The 27,288-nt window shown below is 39.3% G+C and overlaps 1 protein-coding gene across 4 annotated transcripts in view; it reads right to left on the reverse strand.

The window, feature by feature from the left end:
• Positions 1 to 3,961: 3,961 nt before the first annotated feature.
• LOC119656668 (integrin beta-PS) overlaps positions 3,962 to 27,288 on the reverse strand; it is a 39,830-nt gene continuing 16,503 nt past the window's right edge. For all 4 annotated transcript variants that reach the window (XM_038063149.1, XM_038063146.1, XM_038063148.1 and 1 more), the window contains exons 5-10: positions 17,661 to 17,831; positions 17,329 to 17,592; positions 12,593 to 12,981; positions 12,171 to 12,530; positions 11,574 to 12,051; positions 3,962 to 4,902 (exon numbers count right to left, since the gene is read on the reverse strand). In XM_038063149.1, the coding sequence (XP_037919077.1) occupies positions 4,837 to 4,902; positions 11,574 to 12,051; positions 12,171 to 12,530; positions 12,593 to 12,981; positions 17,329 to 17,592; positions 17,661 to 17,831 (1,728 nt within the window). In that variant the 3' untranslated portion in view covers positions 3,962 to 4,836. The remainder of the gene's footprint in view (positions 4,903 to 11,573; positions 12,052 to 12,170; positions 12,531 to 12,592; positions 12,982 to 17,328; positions 17,593 to 17,660; positions 17,832 to 27,288) is intronic.

Consider the following 27,288-nt stretch of genomic DNA (forward strand, 5'->3'; position numbering starts at 1 on the left):
TACGCCATTCTTCCATCTAAGACGGGATTTGCCACGTGTTTTTTTCTACCATAGAGATTGCATAAGTCTATAACTTTCTGGGCTGGATGATCTGCACCCGTACAGGCTGTCCAACCCGTCCACCAAAGCCCATTGGCCCGGAAATTATCCACACCCAAAATATATTGACATCACGCTATTAAGGTCAGGTTAAAAAGAATGCATGATAAACCAGCCCTTGTTTTAGAGCATTATTGAGGGTGAAAAGTCTCAAAAGTGATTCTGTGGCTTTTAGACAGCGTACTCAGTCTTGTCGGTAATTGTAAAGCATTCCCCTCGTTGTGCTATAATATATAGTCTTAACGTCAATGAAAGCATAGTGAAAGTTGAAACTTGTGTCCATGTTTTATTTTGTACAGTAATTAAAAATTAAAAAGTAACTAGGTTTTTTTCTTCGCTATCAACAAAGCGTCGGAAACATTTACGAAAAGTGAGCTGGAACTACTCAACAACGTACTCAATTTCGCAATCGATATAAAGCCATGAATTGAAGATATGATCATTGACATAGAAGAAGCCATTCGGAATCTAGACTCGCATCAAAGAAAATCGTTCGCAAAGAAGTGGGGTATATTCTGGGCAAGGGAACAACAAGCGAAAAAACATACAAATATGGTCCCGTAGTTAAGAAATTACGAGGTAAGGATATTTTCTACATGAAAGTCGACAAAAGGCACGCGACTGTAATAATGGACAAAAATGAATACAACAGCGCCCTAGAAGAAAAATTGGAAAATGAGAATTTTATAATACCCTTCCTGACTCTATAAAAAGGGTAGAAAAGGCGCTCAATGAAAGTAGGAAAATACTAAGAAAGATTGTACACCTCGTCTTTACTGAGAATGAGAATCCAGCTAAAAATCCACAAGCAAGGTAACAAAACAAGAAAAATCAAAGCGGACACCAACTCCCAACCCCTTGCAAAGTGGCTAATGAAGAAAACCAGTACTCTCGGGAATTATCAAAGTAAGTATTCAATAAAGAATAGCATGAAGTTAGTGGAGACACTTCTGGCACACAAAAACTTGGAGGAAAGCTATTATCTGGTATCATTTGATGTAAAAACCTTATATCCGAGGAGTGGTTAACTGAACAATGTGTGGAACTAAACGAGAAGAAAATCTCCCGGCGAAAATCTACGCAAAATTAGCAGCTCTCTGCATGAATGAAAATTAATTCATTTGTAAAGACCAGTTTTATAAAACCACATTAGAAACTGTAATGGATAATCCGCTATGCCCACTGATAAGCGAAGTTTTCATGGCACGCATAGAAGAGGATATCGAATAAAAGGATATCATGCAGAAATTTTGGGTACGTTACGTAGACGACGTACTGGCAGTAATGCTAACTGAAGATATCGAGAAAACACTGGAAGCAATAAACAATATTATTATTTATTATTATTCTGTTAAGGGGAAGTCGCACTGCGTTCTTAAAGAACTATTGTGCCCTTTCGCTGGCTAGACTGTACCTACTAACTGTAGTATCTCAAGCAAGCCTATAACTGTTAGGAATGTTACTATATTCCCCACTTCCAAATCTTTCAACTTTGCATCTGGTATTAAGTGTTCTCCTAGGTGTTGCGAAGAACACATAAGATAATCTACCAAACGAAATCCGAAACATTAAATCAATGGTAGCAAAGCACATGGTGGAAGAGGGACATACCGTAACGATGGATAATGTGGATGTTATAAAGCGGGTGTGAAAAACAAATCTTTTGGATGCAGCAGAAAGCATATGCATTATCAAAGAAGGGGGCGACGAAGGAAACTCGGAAACGAGCTTGGTAAAAAAGGTAAGCAAACAAAAAAATGGCAGGTAATAAAAATAGAAAAAAAACTCGAAGAATGGGGGGAAAAATAAAACCAATATATGGCGATTAGTACACTTAAAGATAACCGTATAAATAAGTGTAGTTTAAGATAAATCAGTTAATTAGGCATTCGCACTGTTGAAGGAGACACATGGTCTCCGAAACAATTGTATGTTATTCAAAATAAACAAATCTACAGAATAAGGGAAAAAAACGCTAAATTTGTTGCTGATTTGCTTAGAGTGGAGCCTGTTTGGTATGGGTCAAAAATATTCTGGGTGTATGAGACTATGAGGATGGTATTCAGTAAAATGTTACCCATGTTACCGCTGCACGAGGTAATATATCCTTTATAATAAATAGGATGTGTCCAATCATTACATATTCACCCGCCATGCCGAACCTCGAGCATATGACGAAATTGTAATTGCTTCACGAATTAACGTAACCTGGATGAAGTGGCGTTCCACAACTGGCATTCTTTGTGATTAACATATCAACGAACGTCTCAAATTTAAAATTTACTGTGTCACCCGCCCTGTAGCCCTCTAGGGGTTCTGAATGTTTGCCGGCTATAAAAAAGAATGAACGTCGTCTTGCGGTAATGGAGACGAAAGTGTTGCGTTGGACTAGTGGCGTGACATGCCTTGATCACATCCGAAATGAGGGTACCCGCGATCGATATGGGGTTGCACCGATCGTGAGAAAATTGCGGGAGAGGCGTCTTCGATCAAATGGTCAAGTAGTTCGCGCTGATAACAATTCACTTGCCAAAAATTGGTCTGAACATGGAAGCCGATGGTAAATGACCAAAAGACCGGCCGAAACAACGGTGGTTTGATAGGTTGGATGGTGATTTGAAAGCCTCACAAGTACATACTGATCAGGCAATAGACAGAACAAAATGACGCAACCGATCACGACAAAGACTAAAGAAAAAATGGTGGTCTTTATATTTAACGAGTTCGGCTGTAATTCAATTGGCTCCTGGTAAATTAGTCCTTTTAATTCAATAAACTGCGCACACCGTTCCTTACATTCCTATCGGTGGCATCGTTTGCTCGTCGTCTCTAGTAGAACGCTCCGTCGATAATCTTACCTAACTATCGGAGAACCTGAAGAACTACGCCAACGAGACGTTGATCGAGTCTCAAGGAATCAAGGTATCGTTCAATTTGGCTGGCATTAGTTTCACTCAGACAGACTTACATTTGTTTGTGGACTTCTTTCTTCAGAAACCAGGTACTTTCAATCTCCGTTTCGTCCTTACTCGGTTACAATTAATATGCAAGCGGTGGGTGCCGACTGATAGTCTGAATACGGGCTGCGTGCCTATGGTTTTTGTTTTATACCTGAGGTTGTCTTCGAGGGTTCGTTTCAATGTCTTTTAAAAGATATCCTTCTCCAACTCTACCACACAATGGCCACCACATGAAGGTGGAGAGAGAAGTTGTCAGCAAAATTATTGCTGCTGGTTGAGAAGGCGTTTATAATATTTTGTGTTTCATCGTGGGTACCCATTCGCCTTTCCGCGTTGAAACTTATACTACCATTTGAAAACATATGAAATATCATATTTACTTTTAAACTAACGCATTATCCTTGCGCTACGCCTACTGTTATCCTAAACGACTGCTTCCTACTCCAATATTGAAATCTTCGTTGTAACACACAAACTATGAGGAGAAACGGCGAACTTACATACGAACCAAAGCATTCGCGGGATTGCTTGAATCCCACCCGGGGTACTTGGGGATATCTGATGCCATTGTTTGCAGATTCTGTGGAGAGAGCAGTAAAATATATTCTGGGACAATGTCCGAAGCATATGCAAGGTAAGAAAATACGCTTGGGAGAATACCTAATACCAAGCGCAAAGCTAAAACACCCAAACGGAGCAAACCTCCCCAAATTTCTGGATGATATAGGACAAGTTAACCATCAAAACCTTGTTTGGACAAAATCGTATTGACACCCTACTGAGAACTTCTTAGGACCACGCTCCATCCACTCTTTTTTCTACTCAGAAGTATAGAAGATAAACTGGACATTTAGTGGAAGATAAGGAAAGTGAAAAGAATCTGAAAATGAAACTCAAGAAGGTCCGGTGTTAAAATTTATTTTATTACATAAATCTTCAAAACAAAAAATTTTTTATCTTTGTATTTCGCGCTTATAAAAACTTTTTATTTCATACTTTTAAATTAATGTTAAAAAAATCTATGTCCTACATGGCAGCAAGGCATATTCGTGTTATAATCAGTTGTTTTTCATGAAGATCGAAAAACTAACTTCTCGGAAGAGTCGTAAACTTGTCAATAATTTTTAATTTAAATTAAGTATACTCAAACATATGCAGAAGACTTTTGGTTTGTTTACAATATTTTCGTTGTTACAAAACGAACAATATGCACTTCTTTAAAATTATTTAAAACTTCGCCTAACAACATTAAATTAACATCACTTAAATAGCTACATATCATAAAATTACAAAAGTAGAGAAATAAATCCGATTAGCCACCTGGTTTTCTCTCAACTACAGTCGCTTTAGTAATATCTTCTGTTTAAAAAAATGTGCTTCCAGCTGTTGTGTGAAAACGTTTTCCAAGCAAAATATTTGCAACTTGTTTAAACTGAAAACCTAAATAGATATCCATTTGCAGGCACTTGTTTTTCTGATTTCGCGAAGATATTTGCTGAAATTTTAGAATTCTGTAAAATTAATTCCTATAATTCATAGTTGTTCGCTTTATGTATGTTTTTACTCAATGTAGTAACTTTGAAAATTCCTACGATACGTTTTTAATATGAAAGGACGTATTTTGCGTATTAAATACTCTATGATTAGTCTGTATACATTTTTTTTCTAAATTGTACGTCGGACAATTCTGATGGAAAATGATTCAAAAAATTCGATTGTAAAAATGTACAAATGTTAATACTTGTACCAAACATGCGTGTTAAACGTTTTCGGAGATTTATTTGCCAGCATATGTTGGGTTTTTGAATGTAGATGTGGCTTGTTTGTAGATTGGATTCTCGCCCTGGAAAAGAAAGAATTCGATCATATTTCGAAATAATTTAATGATAATCTTATGATTTAAATGATGTTACGATTTAGAGGATCTTACGATTTAGTGTTTTGAAACGAAGCTAAATAGAACGTTAAATTAAACATAAACGCATATTGGCACTCACTGGTGGATCAATCGCCTTCAGTTCTAGCGCGCAAGATAAAATATTCTATTAAATAATCAATCAATACCAAAAATTGTCCACATTCTAAGCAAGATTAGAAAGGACGTGAAAACAGGAGTTACTGATTAACGAGATAGTTTAGAAAAGGTCTAGTATGAGGCCAGTTTTAATTATTACAATTGGCGCATACTAGAACGACAGCATTTGAATAAGCACGATTGGTCGCGTGAGGAATCCAGTACACGAAACAACATCTGCAAGGGAGAAGAGGCCAAGCTGATCCTACCACGTAGCAAAGTGACGAAGCTTTTTAATGAGATAGTATGGAGCCACCTACATGTGGCTTTGAGGTAGCTGTGGATGAGGAATCCGACATCCAAAAATTAACACTAGAGATTTGGAATAGCCAAGAGGTAAGATGCTCGAAATTATGTATCACATCTCAGAAGAATCACAACTCCCTCATTATACCCCCCTGAATCATCGCAAATGATTCGGAGTATCATGTTACCACCTGTGAAGATCAATTCTCATAGGATTTACAGGCGTGGCATGGGGCCAAGAGCAGCGACGGATGGGTTAAATTAGAACTTAAACTAATTTCGACCGGTGACATTCCCAGGAGGCTAGTCGCTAAAATTTGGCGAAACTTTACATTGTTAAAAGTAAACTCCTTCAAAATCCGCGACTTCAAAATTCCCGGGAGACAAGACAGTCCGTCATTAAGGTAGACAAGCCTGAAGAGAGTAATGCAGCTTTTTTTTTATTTTATCAAAACTAGTAAAGCTGGTGCAGATTAACCTTCAACCAACCTAGCCTATTTCAGAGAACGTTTTGGTTTTTTTGCATAAGAGGATATCGGCATAGCTCTTGTTCAATAGCTCTGGGTCAGAGACTCAATTTTAACCTATTCGTTAAACAATTGTAGTAACCGCGGCTTCACGACGGGAGCGGAATCTAATTCGCCTCCTTCGCATCCGTAGACACACGCGCATGTTGCTGCAACATGAACTCTCGGAGTTTAAGGCGAGCGTAGCGGCAGTGTGAACAGCTGTGCAACGGCCGGTGAGACACGGAGAAAGGTTTTGGGTGGCACCGAGAAGAATAGTGAAAGCAAGACTGTGGGGCCAACAGAGCCTATTTCAGCTTACAAAAACTGTTCGGCTCGAAACGTCTCACCATAGGGTCAAAGACAATGATCTTGCCAGTCATCATGTATTCCTCGGAAACTTGGATTCTTAGCGATTCCGTAGCCTACATAACGACGAAATCTATGAGCGATACCATGACCGTCAGGTTGTGGATAAAATCCGGCTCAATAGGTTATGGTAGGCGGGCCATTTGATCCAGCCCGGAAAGTCTATAAGGATCATATCTATGGTAGAAAAAAAAAGGCGAAGCAGACCCTGCCTGAGATGGAGCGATGGTGTAGGTCAGGACGCCAGACAGCTTCTAGGGATATCGAATTGATGGACCTCGGCGCAAAAACGGGATGTCTGGAATTCCTTATGAAGGCAGGCCTAGACCGGATACCGGTTGTTGCGCCGTTGATGATGATGATGAGAAGAGGGCTGACGCGATTTTCACTTGTGCCCGTTCTGCGGAACAGCCAGTGATTTTGGGGAGTGCGATTTTCGTTCTTTTGGAGGAATTGGATTTTTTTTAGTGCAAGAAGCGTTGACGGACGAATAAAATTTTTAATGAATTTGTGGAATTTGAGTTTGTTGTTAGCGAGTGAGTGTTTTGCGATTCGGAGTGCCAAACGAACACGATTTCAGATTGCCAGATTTCTCGAAGAAAGTCCTGTACCACCACTGTATGACGTACTAGTGCAGTCGAAGGACTCGTGAGAAGGTTTTTGCTAAAGCTGTGTAAGTCGTAAACAAAAGCGCAGTACGGAATCTGACTGCAATGTTGAAAGGGTTGAAGGTGGTCGTTAATTATCATCCCCTTACCATTGAGGCGATCGAGCGTGATGAACGTTTTGTTTCTTTTTGGGTATTGGACAGACGAAATCCGCTTTCATTTTTACGACAGACATTATCCTTCAGTTACGTGCATTTTATTCGACTGGGCCCATCCACCAGCCCATTCATCGGAGTCGATTCAAAGAAAATATCGAAACTACGAACTCTTAAAGTGATTTTGGAGTGAAAATTGGTCAAGTTTTGGAGTCTCGAGGAAAATCGACATTCGTACTGGAAGATCTAAATTGTTTAATTTCAAAATAATCTTCTAGAATTTCAAAGGAAAACTGATCGGAAACGACGAAATCAGGAATAGATGATTACTTACTCAATAGAAAGGAAATTTACGAATATTTGAATGAATAGATAATTAAATTATGTAATTCGTACCTTAGTGGTCTAAATATTTTATCCACAGACAGAAACAGGGCATCGACAAATACACGCCACGACGAGCTCGAAGTGAAACAACGTGTAAGTGTTATTTTTTGTTTTGATCTCATTCATTTCTTTTTTTTTGTATTTTTTTACGTTAATTTTTTGATTTAATTTCATTTTTTTTCTTTTATATATTTTTACTTTTCATTTTCATTTTACTTTTATATATATTTTTTGAGTGGATGAATATAACATGAATTGAAAATAATTTTTTTTTATTTGAGGACTTCCTTCGTCTCTCTTCCTCCTTGACCCCGCAAAACCTTAATAACAACAATGCTCTAAATAATGGCTTGAGGATGTCAAGGAAGAGAGGAAACCTCAGGGGCCACGCCTCAATAACGATCTGAAGCAGAAGAAACCATGATCGGCATTGTGATCCGTCGTGGATCTTCCCTCTCGATCGCGGGACGGGTCCGGAGACTTGGCTCCACGTGCGCGGCCGAGTTTTTTTTTATTTTCCAGTTTTAGCTCGCGTTCTGTTTCCTTCGTATTAAACACGTGAGGGATCAAAGCGCACAAAGGACCCCCCCCCACATTCCCGAGCCTGGTTAGCACAGAGGCGTGCAAGAACGTGTCAACCGAGCACTTTGATAGAGCTTCAGCCTATGCGGGCAGACCTTCAAGTCCAATTTCGCCAACAGTTTAGTTATCTGGGATAGCTCTTCCCTCTAGGTCGTTTTCGGCCACTTAGGACGATGGTTCTAATTTCCCTTATGTTCATTACACAATATAGCACAGGCAACCCTAGAACAGTCATACTAACGAGGAAGCACTTAAAGGTTTCTCTGGGCCCCGTTAACTAAACTGATGTCATGATACAATCCGATTCAGGGCCAACCTGTGCACCATCGACCCAAATGTTCTTAGGCTAAAATATACAGGAGAATGCCTGACGAATTGCTTGGTTCATGTATGTAAGATAGGACTGATTTTCTGTGGGCAAAACAAAACAACGGAGAGGAGTCCGACTGGCTGGGCGTGGTGGGCGAACCCTTCACGAACAGAAACTCCACAGTATCCTTCGCGCCTACAGGAAACGGAAACTCGAGCAGTACTATAATATGAAGTTTTGCTTTAAATTTAGAAAAACCACAAAGGAAATCTTAGAGATTATTAAGCAGGTCTACAGAGATGCTGCTATGACCTTCCAGAAAAAGAGGACGGTCGTCGAGGATGATGATCGCGCCAGCCCCAGATAACATCAAGGGTTGTTAAAAATTTTACCGAAGTAAAACAACTTCTGGACTCTGAGCGGAAATTATCGGTCAGTTTGATTAGTGAGGAGAATATTGCGTGAAGCTTACCCCAAGAATTCTGAACGATGAACAAAACGCTAATCGTTTACAAATTTTGAACATTTGGAGATACATTAGAAAAAAGACAATTTTTTCTCTAACGTGGTTACCGCAGACTAAACCTGGTGTTTCTCGGAAACGAAGTGCCATTCGGCATGGCACACAATCAACCCTCCTCGTTAGGAAAAGGCCCGATGAGCGAGTCCAAGGCAAAATCCAAGCTTCTGCACTTTTTTAGTTATTGTGGTGTCGTCCACAAAAGGTTCTTTCCTCCTGGACATATTTTTAACCGGAAAAGATCGGTCGATGTGGAAAACAAGTGAACCATGTACGATCAGACATCGCCCGTTCCTCGAAGCTTTATCACTATGCGCTGCGCCACTTCGTTATGTTCGTGCGGCAGCGGCTGCCTCAATATGGTGCTGCCTCTCTCCTACAGCATCTACATGACCCCACCAGACTTCTCTCGACTGAAAGAGACCATGAAGAGACCCCAATTCGACTCCATAGAAAACGCCAAAGCCAGTGCACGAAAAACTCTCGGGAGCATTCCGGCAAAGAACTTCCAGATGGCGTTTGATAATTGGCAAACGCATTATAGCCGGAGTGTCGAAGAGGCCCAGTTTGAAAACTATTAAGATTCTGTTTATTACAAACAATAAACTAATTTTTTATATAAGCAGTCCTACTAATTGATTTAGTCATGCAGACCAAGAGAGACTAACATCCCCCGTATCCTTTATCTGTATGAGAAGGAGCAACCTTCTAATGCGACATCAACGCAGCCATGTATTAAAGGGGAGCCACTAATCTCCCGGCATAAAGCAGAGGTAGAACCCCAATATTCATTTTTCCATGTTCAAAGAGATATAGTGATTGGGCAGATATGCTCTGCGCAGCCCATAAGCCATTATTGTTTGATTTTTCATCAACACGTCTAGCGGCAATAAAAACCAGAAGCTTTTACTCCAACAAAATGTCTATTCTTTGTTCATATGAATTTTGGGAGCTATTTACTTTCTTCTTCAGTACTTTGGGTACTACATTATTGACAATGTACAGTATATTGGCATCTGGCCCGTACGCCGGTGTAGTTCTTCGCTTGAGATTGTGTTGGGGTAGAGTATTCGGATTCATAGTCAACACCAATGCTAACAAAGAGCTTGGAACTTTCGGATTACAGTGACGGTCACTTGTAGCAACACAGAGAAAATGATGTTGAAGTATCTGCATTTCCAATTTTGAGGAAAACCGCGCAGACAGATCTACCGCTGTTAACGTGTGGAGTAACATTGAGTTCGGTGCCAACGATTTTAATGCTCTACCCATAAATTCAGGTAGAAAGAGCGCGATGACTAGTCAGACAGAACCTTGGTTTTATTGGTATTTATTTTCAGTTCGATTCCATTTGCCTTCTTCAAATCCACAGCCATTTGGACGAGGTGAATGGATCGGTGGGAAAAGAAGCAGATATCATCAACATAGTCGAGGTATTTGACGAAAATTAATAACTATCGATTCCTCCGGTTAAGGGCACGAAGGACTTCACTATATACCATTAGTCACAGAATTGAGCCTCGTCAAACTTGAAGTTAAACTAAAACTACCTTACGACGCAGCACGTGTCACGTTGCGCCATCATATGTCACTTCGATAATCGCCATTAGTTTATTCAGAATGGTCTTCCGACGTAGAGTCCTCTAGATACACGATACGAATCGATGAAGAGCAAGTGAAGAGGCACACTACTCCACAATGATTTGAAGAGTGTTAATGTGGTTGGTATAATGAAAATCTAGAGTGGAAACCGGTCTGATCTCTGTCGATCTAGTCTTCAAGGTGTTGTTTGATGCATTCCAGAAATATTTTAACGGTTATCTTCGCGACAGTAGAGTGCTACTTAACTACTAAACAAAAACGTATGAAAAATCATTAGTGCAAAGCAATCAACTATTCAACAGTATACAGAATGAGCGAAAAGCTGCTGAATTTTTGAATTTATGACTTTTGGAATAGATACGCTACACTTTTAAATTTTGAAAAGCCTCATTGAATTCCTCGTTTAATTAGGACCCTGCACAAAACCTCAAAAATGAGCGCTAACACCAGCGAACCGGTTCGGTCACAATGCTCCCAGTGAGTGAGGAGTTGTCATCAGATGGAGAACGTCTGAGGAGTCGCCTCTGTCCAGGACGAAACCATCAGCTGTCTTCGTCTTTAATTTTTATCAAAACACTAGTTTAATTTATTTTCGAGTCTGTTAAAGGATATCAAACGTAAAATCGGTATCACCGACCTTTCAGTGCGACAATCAGTAAAAATGAATTTAACCAGAAACCGTGTGCGCTCCAAACAAAAAAAAATAGTTTAACGGCTCGTGGGGAGACTAACATCATTAGAACGACACAAATTGACATCGAGCACGGTTTGAGTTAGGATTTACGTCAACGGTAAGATATTCTTGCACAACCCAGCAATAAAAACCTGAGTTTTGTTTGGTCCAAATTTTGAAACTGTTTGACAAAAGTTTTTGTTGGAAATGGCAGAGATGAATAGCATAATCACAAACATCCCAGAGAAGGGGATGCCATTTCTTTGGAGGAGTTACCATTGACTTAGAGGAAGTGCATGCCTAAACGCCTGAAAATCCATTTCATGTCTGTAAAATACTTAAGCTCAATTTACATGAGACCTTGGACAACGACCCGAACTCAGTCTCAGACTGAGTTTAAATTATAATTTTTCAACTTTCCCAGTAGTAGCCGACAAAATTTAGTCGTTGTAATACGGAAACAAATTAAAATTATTACTTACCGTATCCCATCGCGCGCTGGCTCGTTCCTTTTCGAATTTCGCAAATTCCCTTCGATCATGGATTGTTGTTAACAATTTCCATAACAATAGAAAAGCTAATCCAATGAGTACGATAGCAGCAATAACTCCAAGAACGATTCCCAACATGAAAACTTTAGGTGGGCATTCACGTTCCTCTTGTGCTTTTACTTCGCTCTTTTCGTCTTCCTTATCTGTGTATGCAAATTGGAAGCGACAATCGTCCTCATCATAGAATGTACACAAATATTCATTCTTCTCATCATCTGCTGTGACGGTATCTACACCAATTGTTACGACATTTGTACAATTTTCAGCACATAAGTTTCCTTCAGCCAATGGACCGGTCTTGTACATTTGGCATTGAACGCAATCTTTCAATTCTTGACAACGTCCTGAACAGGTTGGACACTTGTCACAGTATTTGCCAGAATAACGTCCTTCTTCGGTTACATCACATCTGGAAGTAATAAAGTCATTGAAGATTGATTAAGTTAACTCATAATGATCTTTTAGATAATTCTGTTTGCTGATAGTTTCTTAGCCACATCTTTAATTCAATGAAATATTTCTACTTACTTGCATACACCACATTCACAGGTTCCATGTCCCGAACAGATCTCTCCTCCATTCGGTGGCATGCAAGTGTCATTTGATGCTCTACAATCACAAGCGGAACCAATCCAACCCTCATTACATTTACACTCTCCGCATTCACATCGTCCATGGTCTGGTCCAGAGCACAACAATTGATTGTGTCGATCGCATGAGAAATTATCACATTCACAATATGGTCCCGTGATAGCCTCCTCTGGATTTGGACGTTTTTCACATTCGCATACACCGCAAATACAGTTACCACGTCCGTTGCAATCTATGTCTGTTGTGTTATCAGGACGACAACCAAAATCACGATTATCTCCAGGACCGACGTCAGAGCTGAAATTTGTATTTTAATAAAATAATTCAATGACATTAAGAAAAAAGTTTCAAACACTTACGAACATTCACACTTTCGTCCGAAGTGGGTTTCATCACATTCACAAATACCACACTTGTATGAACCGAAGTTGGAACATTTAGGCGAATGCTCTTCATATAGTTTATGGCCTGGCCTTTCGCAAGGACAACTGCACAACATCTCCAGATCAACTATTAAACTTTCATTCAAACCGACTGGATATATCTGGAATGTCTGGAACCAATCTGCTGGGTTTTGTGGACATGACGTGACAACGATTTCAGCGGTAAAGTTGACAAGGTCACCGACCTTCAATCCATCACATTTGCTAGTTTGTACGAGATTACCTCCGTTCTTGCAAGCCGAATAATATGTTATCTTGAGAGCGCTGGTTGCATTGTCTTTCATTTCAACAGATGATGAGATTTTCTGAAATATAAAGACGAAGTTGAAATAGGAATTCAACTCATTGTAAAATTGCACATGGTATTGTATTTCGGATGGTACAGAGCAGTTCATCCAATTGTTACAAAATTTAAGTAGACCGTATGCGGCAATAAAAGTTCGTTTTGCAAGTAGGTGGGTAGGTAACAGTGATTGCTCCGGGAGGACCAATTAGCGCTGTGATGTGCGGTTTTTGATGAAGTTTGCAAACTTCTAAGACCATGGCTGCTGTTAAAAGAGCAAGCGGAGCAGAATCGAATCGGTTCAGATCGTCAGTCAGCCCATAGCATTTTTTTGCCACTAGAGATCCCTTTAATGTCCTAAGTCTAGATCTAACTTCAGCTGGACAATAACACAGCAAGTGCTTGAGGGTTTCTCCCTCCTCTCTGCACTTCGCCAAAGTAAATTGTATGATATACTGAATCTGGCGGCATGGTCTCCTGCGTAGGCCAGGGGCATAATCCTATACGCAGCTTTTGCGATCGGGTCTTGTTACAGGCGATCTCCTTGACCAGGCTCAGGTAGGGAGCCTTCATCGCACCCACTAAATAAAAACCAATATGCTTACCAGTGTAGAAAGTTCTTTGAATCCGCCCTTCATTCTTTGGTTTTAAAGATAGAAGACGCAACTCGGATGGAGGTGCTCGTGAACTTTGAAGCGGACTTTGACTCCCCCTTTCCAAGAACTTTGTTATACCGCCAGAGAGCATGGGAACAACGAAAGTTTTATTAAGTGTATCTTACCTGGCAACGAAAGCAAAGAAACACTGCCTCCAAGGGAGTATGCTATGGCTACATCTCTGGAGTGTATTGATCAACTAACGATTATACGAACTACAAAATTTGCAAATCCACACGTGCCTGTGCTAGCTGTTGGCCGAAATCTCGAAGGAGTGAAATTTCTGGGAGTTATTCTAGATAAGAAGCTTCTTTAGAACAAACATTTACAGGTAAAAATGAAACGAACTGTCACACTGAAAGTGGATTATGCAGGCGGACCTTTGCCTCGACATGGGGACTTGCATTCATAAATTAGTTGCGCAATTAAGTTCTCGCTGTTTGTCAACAGATGACTCCAGCAGTCAGTGTTGGTCGATTTTGACATATCTAAAACGTCATGAACCAAGGTGAGACATTTGGCAAACAACCCGCTTTGACACGTTAGTGATTTTATTGTGACGTTATGCGAAAATGTCTGATTTTGTGCCAAATAATCCTCATTTTCGAGGAGTGTTACTTTTCTTATTTCATTCAAAGAAAAGGGCGACTGAAGCTCATCGAGAGTTAAAAAAAGTTTACGGAAATGCTGCTCTAACGAAACAACATACCGTAATTGGTTCTTTCGCTGGTGAGGATTTCGATGTTGAATATTGTCTACGTGAAAGAAGACCAAAAACGCGAAGACGCGAAATTGAAGGAGTTGCTCGATGAGGATCCATGCCAAACGCAGGAAGAGCTTGATTCGGTATTAGGAGTTACCCGATAGGCCATTTCCAAGCAATTGTAAGCGTTTGAAATCATTCGATAGTAAGGAACTTGAAGCCAAGAGACGTTGAGCGTCGTTTTTTTCATCTGTAAACAACTGCTTTAGCGGTAAAAAAGGAAAGATTTTTTTCATCACATCGTGACGGGTGATGGAAAGTGGTGAAAAAGTCATAGGGACTGCTCGGTCATGTTTCTAGGTCGTCGGCTCCGTCGAATATGCACACTGCGAACTGCCTTTGCTGGGACCAGGTCCGTTTTATTTATTAGGAGCGGTTGAAACCGAACGACATATGGCTGGGGAACGTTATCGACTTTGATTGATGTGATTGAGTCGATACACTCTGTGATGGAGAAAAGTTGGGGCTAGCGATGGACAACATTTTTAACGATTTCTACGTAACTATTTTTTTCACAATAAAGTTGTATTTTTATCAAAAAACGTCGAGAACTTAGTTGCGAACTTAATGGTAATTCATATATGTTTGTTGCTATCATTAGATCGAAGTTTGCCTGTTTAGTATGTGATGGGTTAAGGTGAAACAAGAGAGTTTTCACTGTAAATTAGCCGCACTGCAAAGAACTGTATGTCTGTACGTCTGACGCAGCTTTAAATGCATTACTGAATTTCTACCCTGTGAATATATATGTATATCCAGGGCGCTGCAAAGAAAGCCACACACTGACTAATTCGTTTAAATCTATGGGAAAACAACATACATAGGACTCCCCATACATCTGTTTGGAAAAACATATCCAAAATAAGCGAAGATGGCTTTACGATTTCATACCAGAGCAGAGGGAACTCGACAGATGCTGCCTTGGAAGCAGTGTGATCAAAGCGGTTCGCAAATATTAAACGCTCATTTATATAATTCCCAAAACAAGACGTGGCTGCGAATTATTTTGAACGTAAATCCGCGCCAAAGCTCGCATTTTGTTTAAGAATTGGGGGATCCTAAGTCCGCATCAAAGATTTCAGACCGGACCTCCCCCTTTTGGTCCGGTCAGATATCAAGACGGTGCAGACTTAGGATTTCTCAATCCGTAGAGGATTAGGAAAACAGAAGGAAACAAAGTAAGGAACAATTTCTTGGTAGAAGAATCGAAGAACAAACATGATTTTTCATCATCAATTTCGAGATAAGCTGGAAGTAAGGAACTAGGAAGTAATTGTAAAAAAAGGATTGTAAAAAGCAGGTCGAAAATGTGGTTATTTTGACTGCTATGGACATTAAATTACAAGCAGAGGCATAAATTCAGAGACTCTGTAAGAATTAAATACGAGGGAGTGACATATTTAAGCTGGCCGGGGGAATTTAGCCATGCAAAGGAAGGAAAATTTAAATCCTAAAAAATATGAAAGGTAGACCAGGATATTTAAGCGAGTGAATATCCGTCTAGCACCTTATACACTGCTCTATGCAGATGATGTTTTATTAGCGTCTCATATCGAAGCTGATTTCGAACAACTTCTCCAACTTCCAATGATCGCCTTATACAAAACGGTCTGAGACTGAATCTCAATAAAAAAAAAATTTTGACGACCGACCCCAATGAAACAGGCACTACCACTGTCAGTGGTAGCGATCTGTCCAGAACTGGCCGATTTAAATATTTCGGATCAATGCTATCTGCTATTGGTGCACTAACTTATGAAATTTCTCTACGCATCACCTAGCTTAGATGAAATTGCGTTCTTTGAGATCGACGATCAACCAAGGACCCAAAGTCAAAATTTATTGCAGTGTCGTCCACTCAGTCGCCGTCTGTGGTTCTGGATGCTGGTCGACTATAAAAGATAATAAGCGACGCCTCGTGGTAATGAAAACAAAGATTGTCTTTTAAACTAGCACGCTATGATCATATACGAGAACATCTGCGATTGCATTGATCGCGGAAAAATTATGAGAGGTATCTTCGATGGTTGGACTTTTAATTCGCCTTGACAAGAACTCACTTGCCATAATTGGTGTAAACATTGAAGTCGATGGGAAACGACCAAAAGGTCGGCGATAGCTCTATACACTAAATGACAATTTAAGAGCCTCCATCCAGCTCAAGCTTATTACCTAGGAAAATGAGGCACCCGATCAAGACGAGCTGACCCCCCCAATAGAACGGAAGTGAAATGCGAATAGTGTGGAATTCGTAGAGAGAGAGAGTTGCAGAACCTTACAGGAACTTCAGCCAAGTCGTAAGTTTGTGCTGATTTCAAAGAGATCTGGAGACACAATACGCGTATCTCTTCAAATGTTGTTTTTATGTTTCCTGGTTGAGGAATGTTATGTTTGAAGAAATATTTCTTCCAAATCTTAAAGTTCTTATTCATCCATCGAATAAAGTCAACATCGAATTTGCAACTTGTTTTAGATGTATTGAAATTTACAGTAATTTTAATTTAAAATGACATATAGCATGGATGTGGGATTTTAGTTCAGATTTTAAATTATTCCCTGGGCTCTCGTATGTGTGATTTGTAAATTGATCGAAACTTTTTTAGCATTTCCTCGTTATTATATGCATGCTAACATTTTTTATTGAGCACGCACAATGCCTGTAAACATACCAATGTCATAGTCTATTTTCTTGTAGTCCTGCCAATAGCACGACCGAAGTCAGATAATTTTCACTCGACTTATATAATTCGTAAGACAAGTTATTCAAACAAATTAGATATGCACATCCTCATTAAAATATTAGGAAACTCATATTTTTTTCAAAGTAACATCGAAGGTCACTAAGCGAGAATTTATTATATTAAACCTTCAATATTGAAAAGTTTTATACCTCTGCTAAGCCTGTTATTTGTCTATCTACATAATTCAAACAATTTAACAATTTACTTACACTATACTCTTCCCTAACAAGATCCACAACGTTCGATGAATCATTCGATAGAACAGCGCTGGATGATCCTTCAATATGTTGTGCCAATTTCTCATAAACGCCAATTTGCGTGGATGTCACAGCAAAAATAATATTAATCGAATTCTGTTTTACTTTCATATTAATCTGTGAAATGCTTGGATAATCTTGTAAACTTGAATGTGTATACATTCCGCGAGTGTCAAGATGGCATTGTCCATCGTTTGGAGTAATAACACCACCGAGCTGTAGTCATGAAAGAGATAAAAATATTTGAACATTGTAACGCAAAACCAAGTTTAAATTAAACAAACCTTTCCGTCGCCAGCGTAATGGAATCCTGCGTCAGTTGAGAATACTAACAGGCGTCTAGCCTGTTCTCTCCATCCAATTTGATTGCGGCAGACGATAGATTGCATGATTGCATCAAAGCCACCTTCAGGGGCATCCAAGTTACCTGAGACTGCAGCATTTCTTACTTCTTCCTAATCCCCGTGAATAATAATTATATTAGTCAAGTAAACTTCGAATTTTACTTGTCGACATTCAAACACCTCACACCTTAATTTTACATCAAAGAAGTAGCTTAGCAGGAAAAGAACATGCACTCCATCAACTCTACATCACAACCCTTATCCGCATGCAAACTAGAACTAGATTAGTAAGAAATCAACGCACGCTATTGAGATTTTTTTACTCATTAAAAGCCAATTTACATTATTTCTACACCCACAGATTCGTAAATGTCTACCATTATTAATTTTACAAATATTTTTATATAATCAGTCCCGTCAAGAAAAGAAGATCTCAAATAACTCTTAACCTTATAGCAGCTCGAAGTTATTGATAAATTCGCCTCTTAATCGCCAGTGCGGAAAAATCGAAGTTAAACTTGAATATGTTTTGAAAACATCGAAGAAAGGTTTCGCCCTTCACTTGACTCTATATTCAAATCACATCTCTAATAACTTGTCCAATACCTCACATGAAAAAACGGGATATCTCAATGGGGGGATGGAATACAACACAACTGCTAAATAAATGGAACCTGGAAAATCGCACTCAGAGAATTGTAAAATTGAAAAGTTGTTTTTACGATCCGAAGGGGAATGTGCACAAAAGCATTGTTCCACGTGGACAAACGGTCAACGCTGTTTTTATGATGTTATAAAGTGTTTGTTGGTATTTTTCATGTGCGTTCAATTGGTACATATTGAACGATAGTTTGTCCGCTCTGTATTTATTGTTAATAACAATTCTTTTTTAATTTGGCTCACGAACTTCATCCCAAATGCTGAAGATGAAAAAAGTCATCCGATATGTTACTGACCATGGAAAGTAATCTGATTCCGAAACGAAATGAAATCATCTGCTTTTTAAATTTTTGAAGAAAACTGAATGGTTTGCGTACCAAAAGTTTATGGGCAATTTGTTCCCAACTGATATAGTTCGTCAATAATTTGATGAGACCTAAGACTAAAAAAACTTATTCTCAAACAAAAGTAGTTTTCCATGCCTAGGCCGCCTTCGATCAAAATCAACTTTTGGTAGTATTGTACATTACGATAACCCCAATTCAACAGAGATACGTTAAGAGGTGGATATTCAACTGGGCAGATATTGCATTATACAATTTGACTTTATATTAGGATCCAATCTATGGGTAAGTTGCCACCCTCGTAAAAGAGGTTTTGCTGTATGTGTGTATGTGTGAGGTTTTGATCACAGTAGTTGACATTCGTTTGAAGCGCAAAAATCGTTTATTATCTCGTCGTGTTTTAATGTCAACGTTCGTTTTGAAAAAAAAACAGCATTTGTGGGAAATCATGCTTCATTATTATATCTCAAAGAAAAGTGTGGCTTAAACGTGTTATATATTGAGCAATATTTACGATGACCATGCTCCACCAACAAGGGGATGTCCTTTCATGCGTCCTCTTTAACCTGGTTCTGAGGAATGATCCTCTTTAAGTCCACGCAACGACTGGCCTATGCTGACGATATCGACATCATGGGAAGAACGACCCGAGACGAACAAACTGCCTTCATCCAGATCGAGCAGGCGGCGCGAGATCCTGGGCAACATCAGCACCGAAAACCAACCAACAACATCAAATTGCACTGGTCAAACGGGAAGAGTAAAGATAGGAGACTACAACTTTGAGACCGTTGATAATTTCTCCTATCTAGGGTCGAAAATCGCAACCGATAACAGCTACGACGATGAAATCCGCGCACGATTGTTGGCTATCAACAGAGCCTATTTCAGCTTACAAAAATTGTTCTGGTCAAAACGTCTCACCATAGGATCAAAGCTTTTACTGTACAAGACAATGATCTTGCCAGTCATCATATATTCCTCGAAGACTTAGGTTCTTAGCAAGAAAAATTGCGAACTCTTGGCCGCGCTCCAGAGAAGAATCCTCCGAAGAATGTTTGAGGATGGACGATTCCGTAGCTTACATAACGACGAAATCTATGAGCGATGCCATGACCGCCAGGTTGTGGTAGGTTACGGTGGGCGGGTCAGTTAATCCATATGGATGACGATGATCCAACTCGGAAAGCCTATAAGGGCAATATCTATGGTAGAAAAAGAAGACGAGGCAAACCCTGCCTGAGATGAAGCGATGGCGTAGGTCAGAGCGCCAGACAGCTTTTAGTGATATCGAATTGGTGGACCTGGGCGCAAAACCGGAATTTCTGAAGTTCTTTATTAAGGCAAGCCTACACCGGATACCGATTGTTGCGCCGTTGATGATGATTCTCAGGAACTGCCCAAACGTAAAATCGGAAAAAAACAAGAGGCTGCCACTATATGGTGGCTAGGCTCCGAAATACCCTCCATACCGATATCCCTTCAAATAAAGCTTTAATAATATTATATTACTATAATTTTCAGTAATTGGATGCAGAATCCCCTTTAAGTTCATCCTAGCACCACGAAATTTTGCAGCAATGTAGGAACCTGTAACGAGGAAGCTACCTCAAATTTAACTCCAGGTTGAAGTTGTACCGCATCCATACCGTAGAACTGTTTTAGAGGTCCATAAACAACCCGGAAAGAACTTGTGATAGTTGCAGTGCTAACTTCAACCAGCCATTAAGCTGACGATAATACAGGCGCCGTTGATGATGATGAGTGCTTTCGATGATTCCGAAGTGAATGATGCAGAACGCAAAGGGGGACCGAAAAAATTCGAAGATACTAAACTACAAGAATTATTGAAAGAAAACACATGTTGAACCCCTGATAATTTGTCCAAAGTCTTGGATATTGACAGATCAAACGAAAGACGTTTACTGCCGTGCGAGATGCTTATTGAACGGCGACAACAAATGGATCTATTATGATAACCCTGATCGCCACAAAGTTGGGGGCTGAAATGTGAACCGGGTCCATCAACACCGAAAATAAAATATTCATGCTTCAAAGGTGATGTTGTGCATCTGGTGGGATCAGAAGGATGTCATCTATTATGAACTTCTTGAACCATCTGAGACCATCACTGGCGATCGTTATCCACTGCAGCTAATGCATTTGAATCAAGTTCTCAAAGAAAAACGCCAGAATGGGACGGTAAACATGATAAACTCACTTTGCTGCATAGAAACGCCATGCCACGCCTAAACCAATCCAGAAATATTCAGAAGGAATGAATTGGGAAATGCGCAATGCTGACCACATTGCCTACTACAGTATACTGTAGTGTACCGTTTCGGTTTTGAATGAAGAGCTCAAACACACTTCAAGGCCCTGATCTAATATGGATTGTTGTGCCAACGATTATTATTATTATTATTAATATTAACGGGAGGGAGATAGGTCGACATCCAGTAGTGAAGAATCGGAAAATGAAGTATATTCGACTTAACTGAAATTATGAAACACTATTAAGTCTTCGGTTGGAGTTGACTAGCGTTAATTTTTGATGAAGAAATGCTTTGAGATGCAGTATCTAGTTATGATTAATGGAAAGTCGAACCAGGATTTTTCGAAAACGTGGTTCAGTTAATCAAGTTATCAGAGGGAAAGTCGAACTCAGACTTCTGAATACAGCAGTAATCCAAACAAAATTGTTATGATTTGATTGATTGATTTGCGTTTTCTTTTCGCTAGGAATAGGCAAATCTTAATTACTTCAAACATTAACGCTGTCAATTTTAGAGCCGAGATTATACAGAATGAATAAAGAGGAGAGTTATGCGGCAGGATACTTATTTGAAATAGTATAGTCTGCGGTACCCGACCAGAGGTTATTCAATATAGCGATATTGCAAAACTTGTTGCTCGTCTCATTGGTACTTAAAAGTAGTGAAGAGGCCTTGGTGCAACAACATTTTTGGCTAATTGAAAACGAAGCAGTCTGAAGAGTGCCTTCCCGCGGTGCTACCGGGAACGCAGCAATCACAGACTAGCTAGGTGTAATGCGTAAGGCACATGGCTCTTTAGGATATTAAAAAAGACAATACGAATGAACAGCACTGGCCCTGCATTCAAAAAGATTTGAAATTGTAAATGAAATTATTTTTCTATTTAACAAGTAAACTGGAAAGGGCATCGCTTTTCTGGAAAAATTCAATTACCCTTACAATTGCTCAGTCACCATAAATGTATGCAAAGAGTCTTGTTCGTGTTCTTCAGAGGAGTTGTGAAAAGTAACTTGTTTGAATGGCAAGAATATTAACACATTCAGTGCTCATAAAATCAGTTTTTTAGAGCGACTCATTCCAAAAATACTGAAAACGGAAATAATTAATATCACATAAAGATTGTGTCATGTTATTTTGGTATGACCGTAGATATGGCCAAAAATGTTTACGCAGAACAAAATTATATTTTCAGCTTATATTTCTACAAATTAACGTCGAGCACAGTATGCGGGTATAGTCTTGTTATCTTAAAAAACCATTTACTCACAAGGATAAGTACATGTAAAAGTACAGCAGTAGAAGCATCAAAGCACGACAAAATACAGCGAGAATGGTAGAAATGTTGGGAGAAAAAAGTACAGTTTGTCAATAAGCATTTCTGCGTCAATGCAGTCCTGGGGAGAGTTAAAGATTTTTAGCAACTTTATTCCATACTGTTGACCCCTTCCCTTTGCTTATGCTTATTTTTAGATTAATTTGCTTCTGAGAAAGCAGCTTCTAGATCTCCAAACTTTTACTAGATTTCTTACGACAACGTTTCATTTTATGCAAAGCTTCAGAAATGAAGAACTAAATTGAGATAAGACTAAATACGTGTTAACCCGTTGATTAAAAGGTAATTTCAGTTGCTGGCTATGAGGAGTGTAAACACTTAGCCGGAGAGCATCAATGATTATACGTAATCGTGGATGATGCGCCAAGTCTCACGTAGAGTTTACAGGTTCCTTATGTAATGATCCGTGTCTTGAGCGGATTGCTTGAGACGTTGTATGAAAGTTAGCTTGACAAATTTCGTTTATTAAAGCGTTTTTAGTTCATTCAATCCATCAAACAATTTTTTGAAGCATACAAAGACTTCGGAAACGATAACTAATATAATAATTGGCAAATATTAATCTTTCTTCCTGCGTGGCTTGGGAAATTTTGCTCGAAACGTATGATTGCAGTGGCGCAAAATGCCATTGGGAAGGGGCGATTTCTGTTTTGACGCGGGGCATCCGTCACTGAGGTCGATTGTGAGTGGGCGTGTCGAGTGAGAGAAAAATCGCTTGCCTATTAAACGTTCAATCTCATTGGACGGGTTGTTCTTGCTAATCTGCGAATAAAGTGTTGCTCTAGACGGGAGCAGAAGAGAAAACAAAAGAATTTTGAGATGTAGAAAAGTGGACTGAAAATTCGTGGATATAATCGGCTGCTGATTGGATTCTCGTAGCCATCATTGCTGAATCGTGGAATTTGTGCTGATTGAGTCCCATCCTAATTCTTGTTTGCTGATTCTCGTACTGGTTTTGAGTTTGAAGTCAGGTTCAAAACCAGATAGGATCGCCCCCAAGCGGAGTAGAGATTGTCGGTCTTGCTCATCGTCTGGGCTGCCTCACGCCATGCGCACTAGGATTATGAGTTTTTGACACTTTTTTCAAATTTTGTATTTTCTGCGCTTGCAATTGATGAATGCACATTTCTGGTGTTATTTTTGCTCGTTTGCAAAAACAACTCTCGTGCAACATATTATTTCATTTGCAAGGGTTTTTCACTATGCGAATAGTAAAGAACGATACCCATTTATATGTTTGTAGGTTGTGAGTGCCGAAAAAATTTAGCAATTTTACTTGTTGAATTTGTGCTCAGGAAATAATGTTGTTGATATCAAATTGTATAAATGTATTTTATACATATGTCATTACTTATTTGATATTCGAAGACAACTACGAAGCTCCGCCCCATGATTCCAGAGATGAAAAAATATTTGAATGAAATTATGTGCAAAATGCCTTTATATAGAGGCATCGTTGGTCGATTTTTAGGTTTATATGATAAACTCAAAGGGCGAGAAGAAACAATAAGTAAGATATCGCAAGAATTGTTGAAGCTTTTGGAAAAATTGAACTTAACTACTCTCACAATGCAACGAATTTCTGCAAAGATTCGGAAGCTAATAAAATCATTTAGAACTCACATGAAGCAACGAAGCGAACAGTTTGAAAAAAGTTTCAAAAACCTGTTTGGTATTACAAAGGTGAGCGGAAATTGGTTATGTAAAGAAGGAAACAAGTTGAATCATAAGGACGTGTAAGCTACATGACTAAAAAAGTAAAAAAACAATTCATCTTTCAAAATGAGCAAGGAGATCTTCAACAAAATCGGCATTTCAGTTGTTATCAAAAGTGAGTGTGTCAACAAGAAAAGTTTCGAAAGTTTCTCAAAACTTGAGTGAAGGGAAAATAGGCGTCTCACAACTTCACAATCAGCGATCTGGCGTCGAGTTATGAAGGATGCAGAAAAAGTAAAGACCCAGTTTAGAGAACTTGTCGCTAATGAGGAGCTTTGTTCTGATTTTGATGGAAAGAGAATAAAAAATAAAGAATATCAGGTGGTTTGTCTCACAAATTCTGAAAGAACTCTGCAGCTTGGGGTTTTGGTTTGTGACAACGGGTCAGCTAACGACATTTTTATTCTTATGCAAGCCTTGTGGAATGAATACAATGCATGGAGCAGTGTCAATATTATTATTGGTGCATTGCAGTTAATACGGCAAGGAAGAACGAAGTAGTTGTGAAACTCCAAACACTATTCAGGCGAAAGGGTCTAGGAGCGCCTGTTTATAGGGTGTCAACAGAACGTTCTTGATCTTGCTCCTTGCCACTTGATTAATAATAATCGTTGGCGCAACAATCCATATTGGATCAGGGCCTTGAAGTGTGTTAGAGCACTTCATTCAAGACCGTAACGGTACACTACAGTACACTAAGGAGGCAATATGGTCAGCATTGCGCTCGCTCGAGATTATTACCCTGATTTGACTCAGGTACTCATTCACAGCTGAGTTGACTGGTATCCGACGTCAAATCACGATACAAATCCCACTGCCACTAGCGAGATTTGAACCGCGACCTTCCGTACGACAGCCTTGTGCTCTAACCACTCAGCTACCCGGACACTGCTGTTATTATCAAATTAAATTGCCCAAAGGCTTTCCTATTCACTGGACAAAAGAACGGTGCTTGATGTGCCTCGCTCAAATATGGTGGCTGAGCGAGCTTTAAAATGAATGGTAGACTAACACTTGCTAAAGTGACAAATATCTGACTAAGAAATCCATAAACAGTACTTTAGAAATTTTAAATGATTTACATAGTTTGTTGTACACCATATTCATAAGCAAATAAAATATATGGAAAATATTCTTCAATTTCCAAATACCGTTATGGGCGGGATTTTTTTTTATATCTTTACAAAATTGAAGTTATTTTTTTATACAAAAGTTCATCGTTTGCCACCTCACGCATTTGAATCTAAAAAATCATAACCCTAATGCACAGCCATTGTGAGTTGATGGAAGGAGTTTTCCCGACCTGAGTCTGCAGTGCAGGGTTTTATCTATGAAATATGTCCACCAGGGTAAGTGTTTGGATACATTTCGTAATGCATTCATGACCCATTCTATGGCATATCGTTGAATTTGAATCAGTTTATATTCAAATCAGGTACAAAATATAAGCTTCGGTTTAGTATTGCTGACAAAATATTATTATGTAATTAAAATTTCAAAGCTTTCCCCAACTATTTAAAATATGAATCTCGACTAATATTTAGGCTTAAAAAGCCTACATAGCGACGAAATCTTTGAGCGATACCACGACTGTCTGTTTATGGATAAAATCCGACTCGATAGGTTGCGGTGGGCGGGTCACCTAATCCGTATGAATGAGGATGATCCAGCCCGAAAAGTCTATAAGGGCAATACCTATGTTAGAAAAAGAAGATAGGGCAGACCATGCCTGAAATGGAGCGATGGCGTAGATTAGAACGCCAGACAGCTTTTCGAGGTATCGAATTGGTGGAACGCGACGCAAAACCGAGGTGTCTGGAGTTCCTTATTAAGGCCTCACTATATAGAATTAACGTGGATGAGATGGGTATTTGGCGATAATTTAGATCTCGATATATCAAGGTAGGGTGAGAACCCTGTCTGAAGCTAGATGGAAGCTGTATTCGATACAAGCCATTGTGGATTTTCCATCCCTTGTTCAATGTTAGATCCGAATATTCTGGCTCCGGGCTCCGTCTAGCCATGATGATAAAGTTTCCTTTTCCCTGCACGGCTAATATTCACCGGCTTTCGTGCATGACATAGCTGTACCCGTTTGGCTCTTCTCCAGCCAAAATCGACATGTTTTCAACGACTTTCTTTCTCTACACATACCATATTGCTACGATGAAATTTCGCTTTAGGTGTTGAACGTATTCTCAACATTGGAGAATTGATTTAAGAAATGATACTCTTCAGTTTTATTACTTGGAAATACAAGCATAATGACTAGTATTAAGATAAGAAATCGTAGCCCGCTAGTGGACAAAAACCGAAATTGCTTCTTCGAAACTCGTACAAAATGGTTTAATTATGTATGGTAAACTTCGGACAATCCCATCTCACGCATGGAGAAGGAATTTCGCAGATTTGATAAGAAGAATTGCGATAATTCCAGTGCATTATTCAGACAATATAAATAAGGGTTTCCAACATAACTTCTTGAAATCGAGTATCCTGACACTCATAATAAGCAAAAAATTTCAAATGTAGCTCGTCTACTTTTCGAGATTTTTCCATCTACGGTATGATATGATTTTTCGTGCTGCGTTTTGAAGAAATTTCTTGGTCGATCAAGATAACATAAAAATGTCGGATTTCAGACCTGCAGCTAGGAGGCCATGAAGGCATGCAAATTCAAACATCTGAACTCCAAACTGAAATGCCTTGATAGTATGAATGTGCCAAAATCTGCACAATAAAGTCTGAATACTTTGCATTTCAGTGTAATATTGGGTTAGAAAGCAGCGAAGCACAGACTAGCTAGCAAAGAACCAGAACCCTTCTGTAGAATTTGGAAGAATAGCATGGCGATGACACTCAATAGGGAGACATGGTCTCTTCTGCAGTTTTCTTTTAGAATTAAATCAATGTCATTCTTTGAAAAGAAAACAATTGTCAAACATGTCGAACTGTTGTTGCGTCAAATTTTACAATTTTGAAATATATAGAGCGAGAAACCAGAATAAGAACGCATAATTCTTCTGGAAATTCAACAATAAAGGGCACTCTCTGGATTTCATTTGTTGAATTGGTTAGCTGGACATCAACTTCGAAGTGATTCAAATAAGAAACCGCATCCTTTTACGCTGCTTGAAGATTTACGGTGAAAGCAGAAATCTGCAACTCCAAAGAAAAGAATCGAACCGATTGATGAATGCAAAACAGTACAGGCATCCACGGAATTCGGTTTTCAATTT

This window comes from Hermetia illucens, chromosome 5 (assembly GCF_905115235.1).
Source record: "Hermetia illucens chromosome 5, iHerIll2.2.curated.20191125, whole genome shotgun sequence".
Lineage (NCBI taxonomy): Eukaryota > Metazoa > Arthropoda > Insecta > Diptera > Stratiomyidae > Hermetia > Hermetia illucens.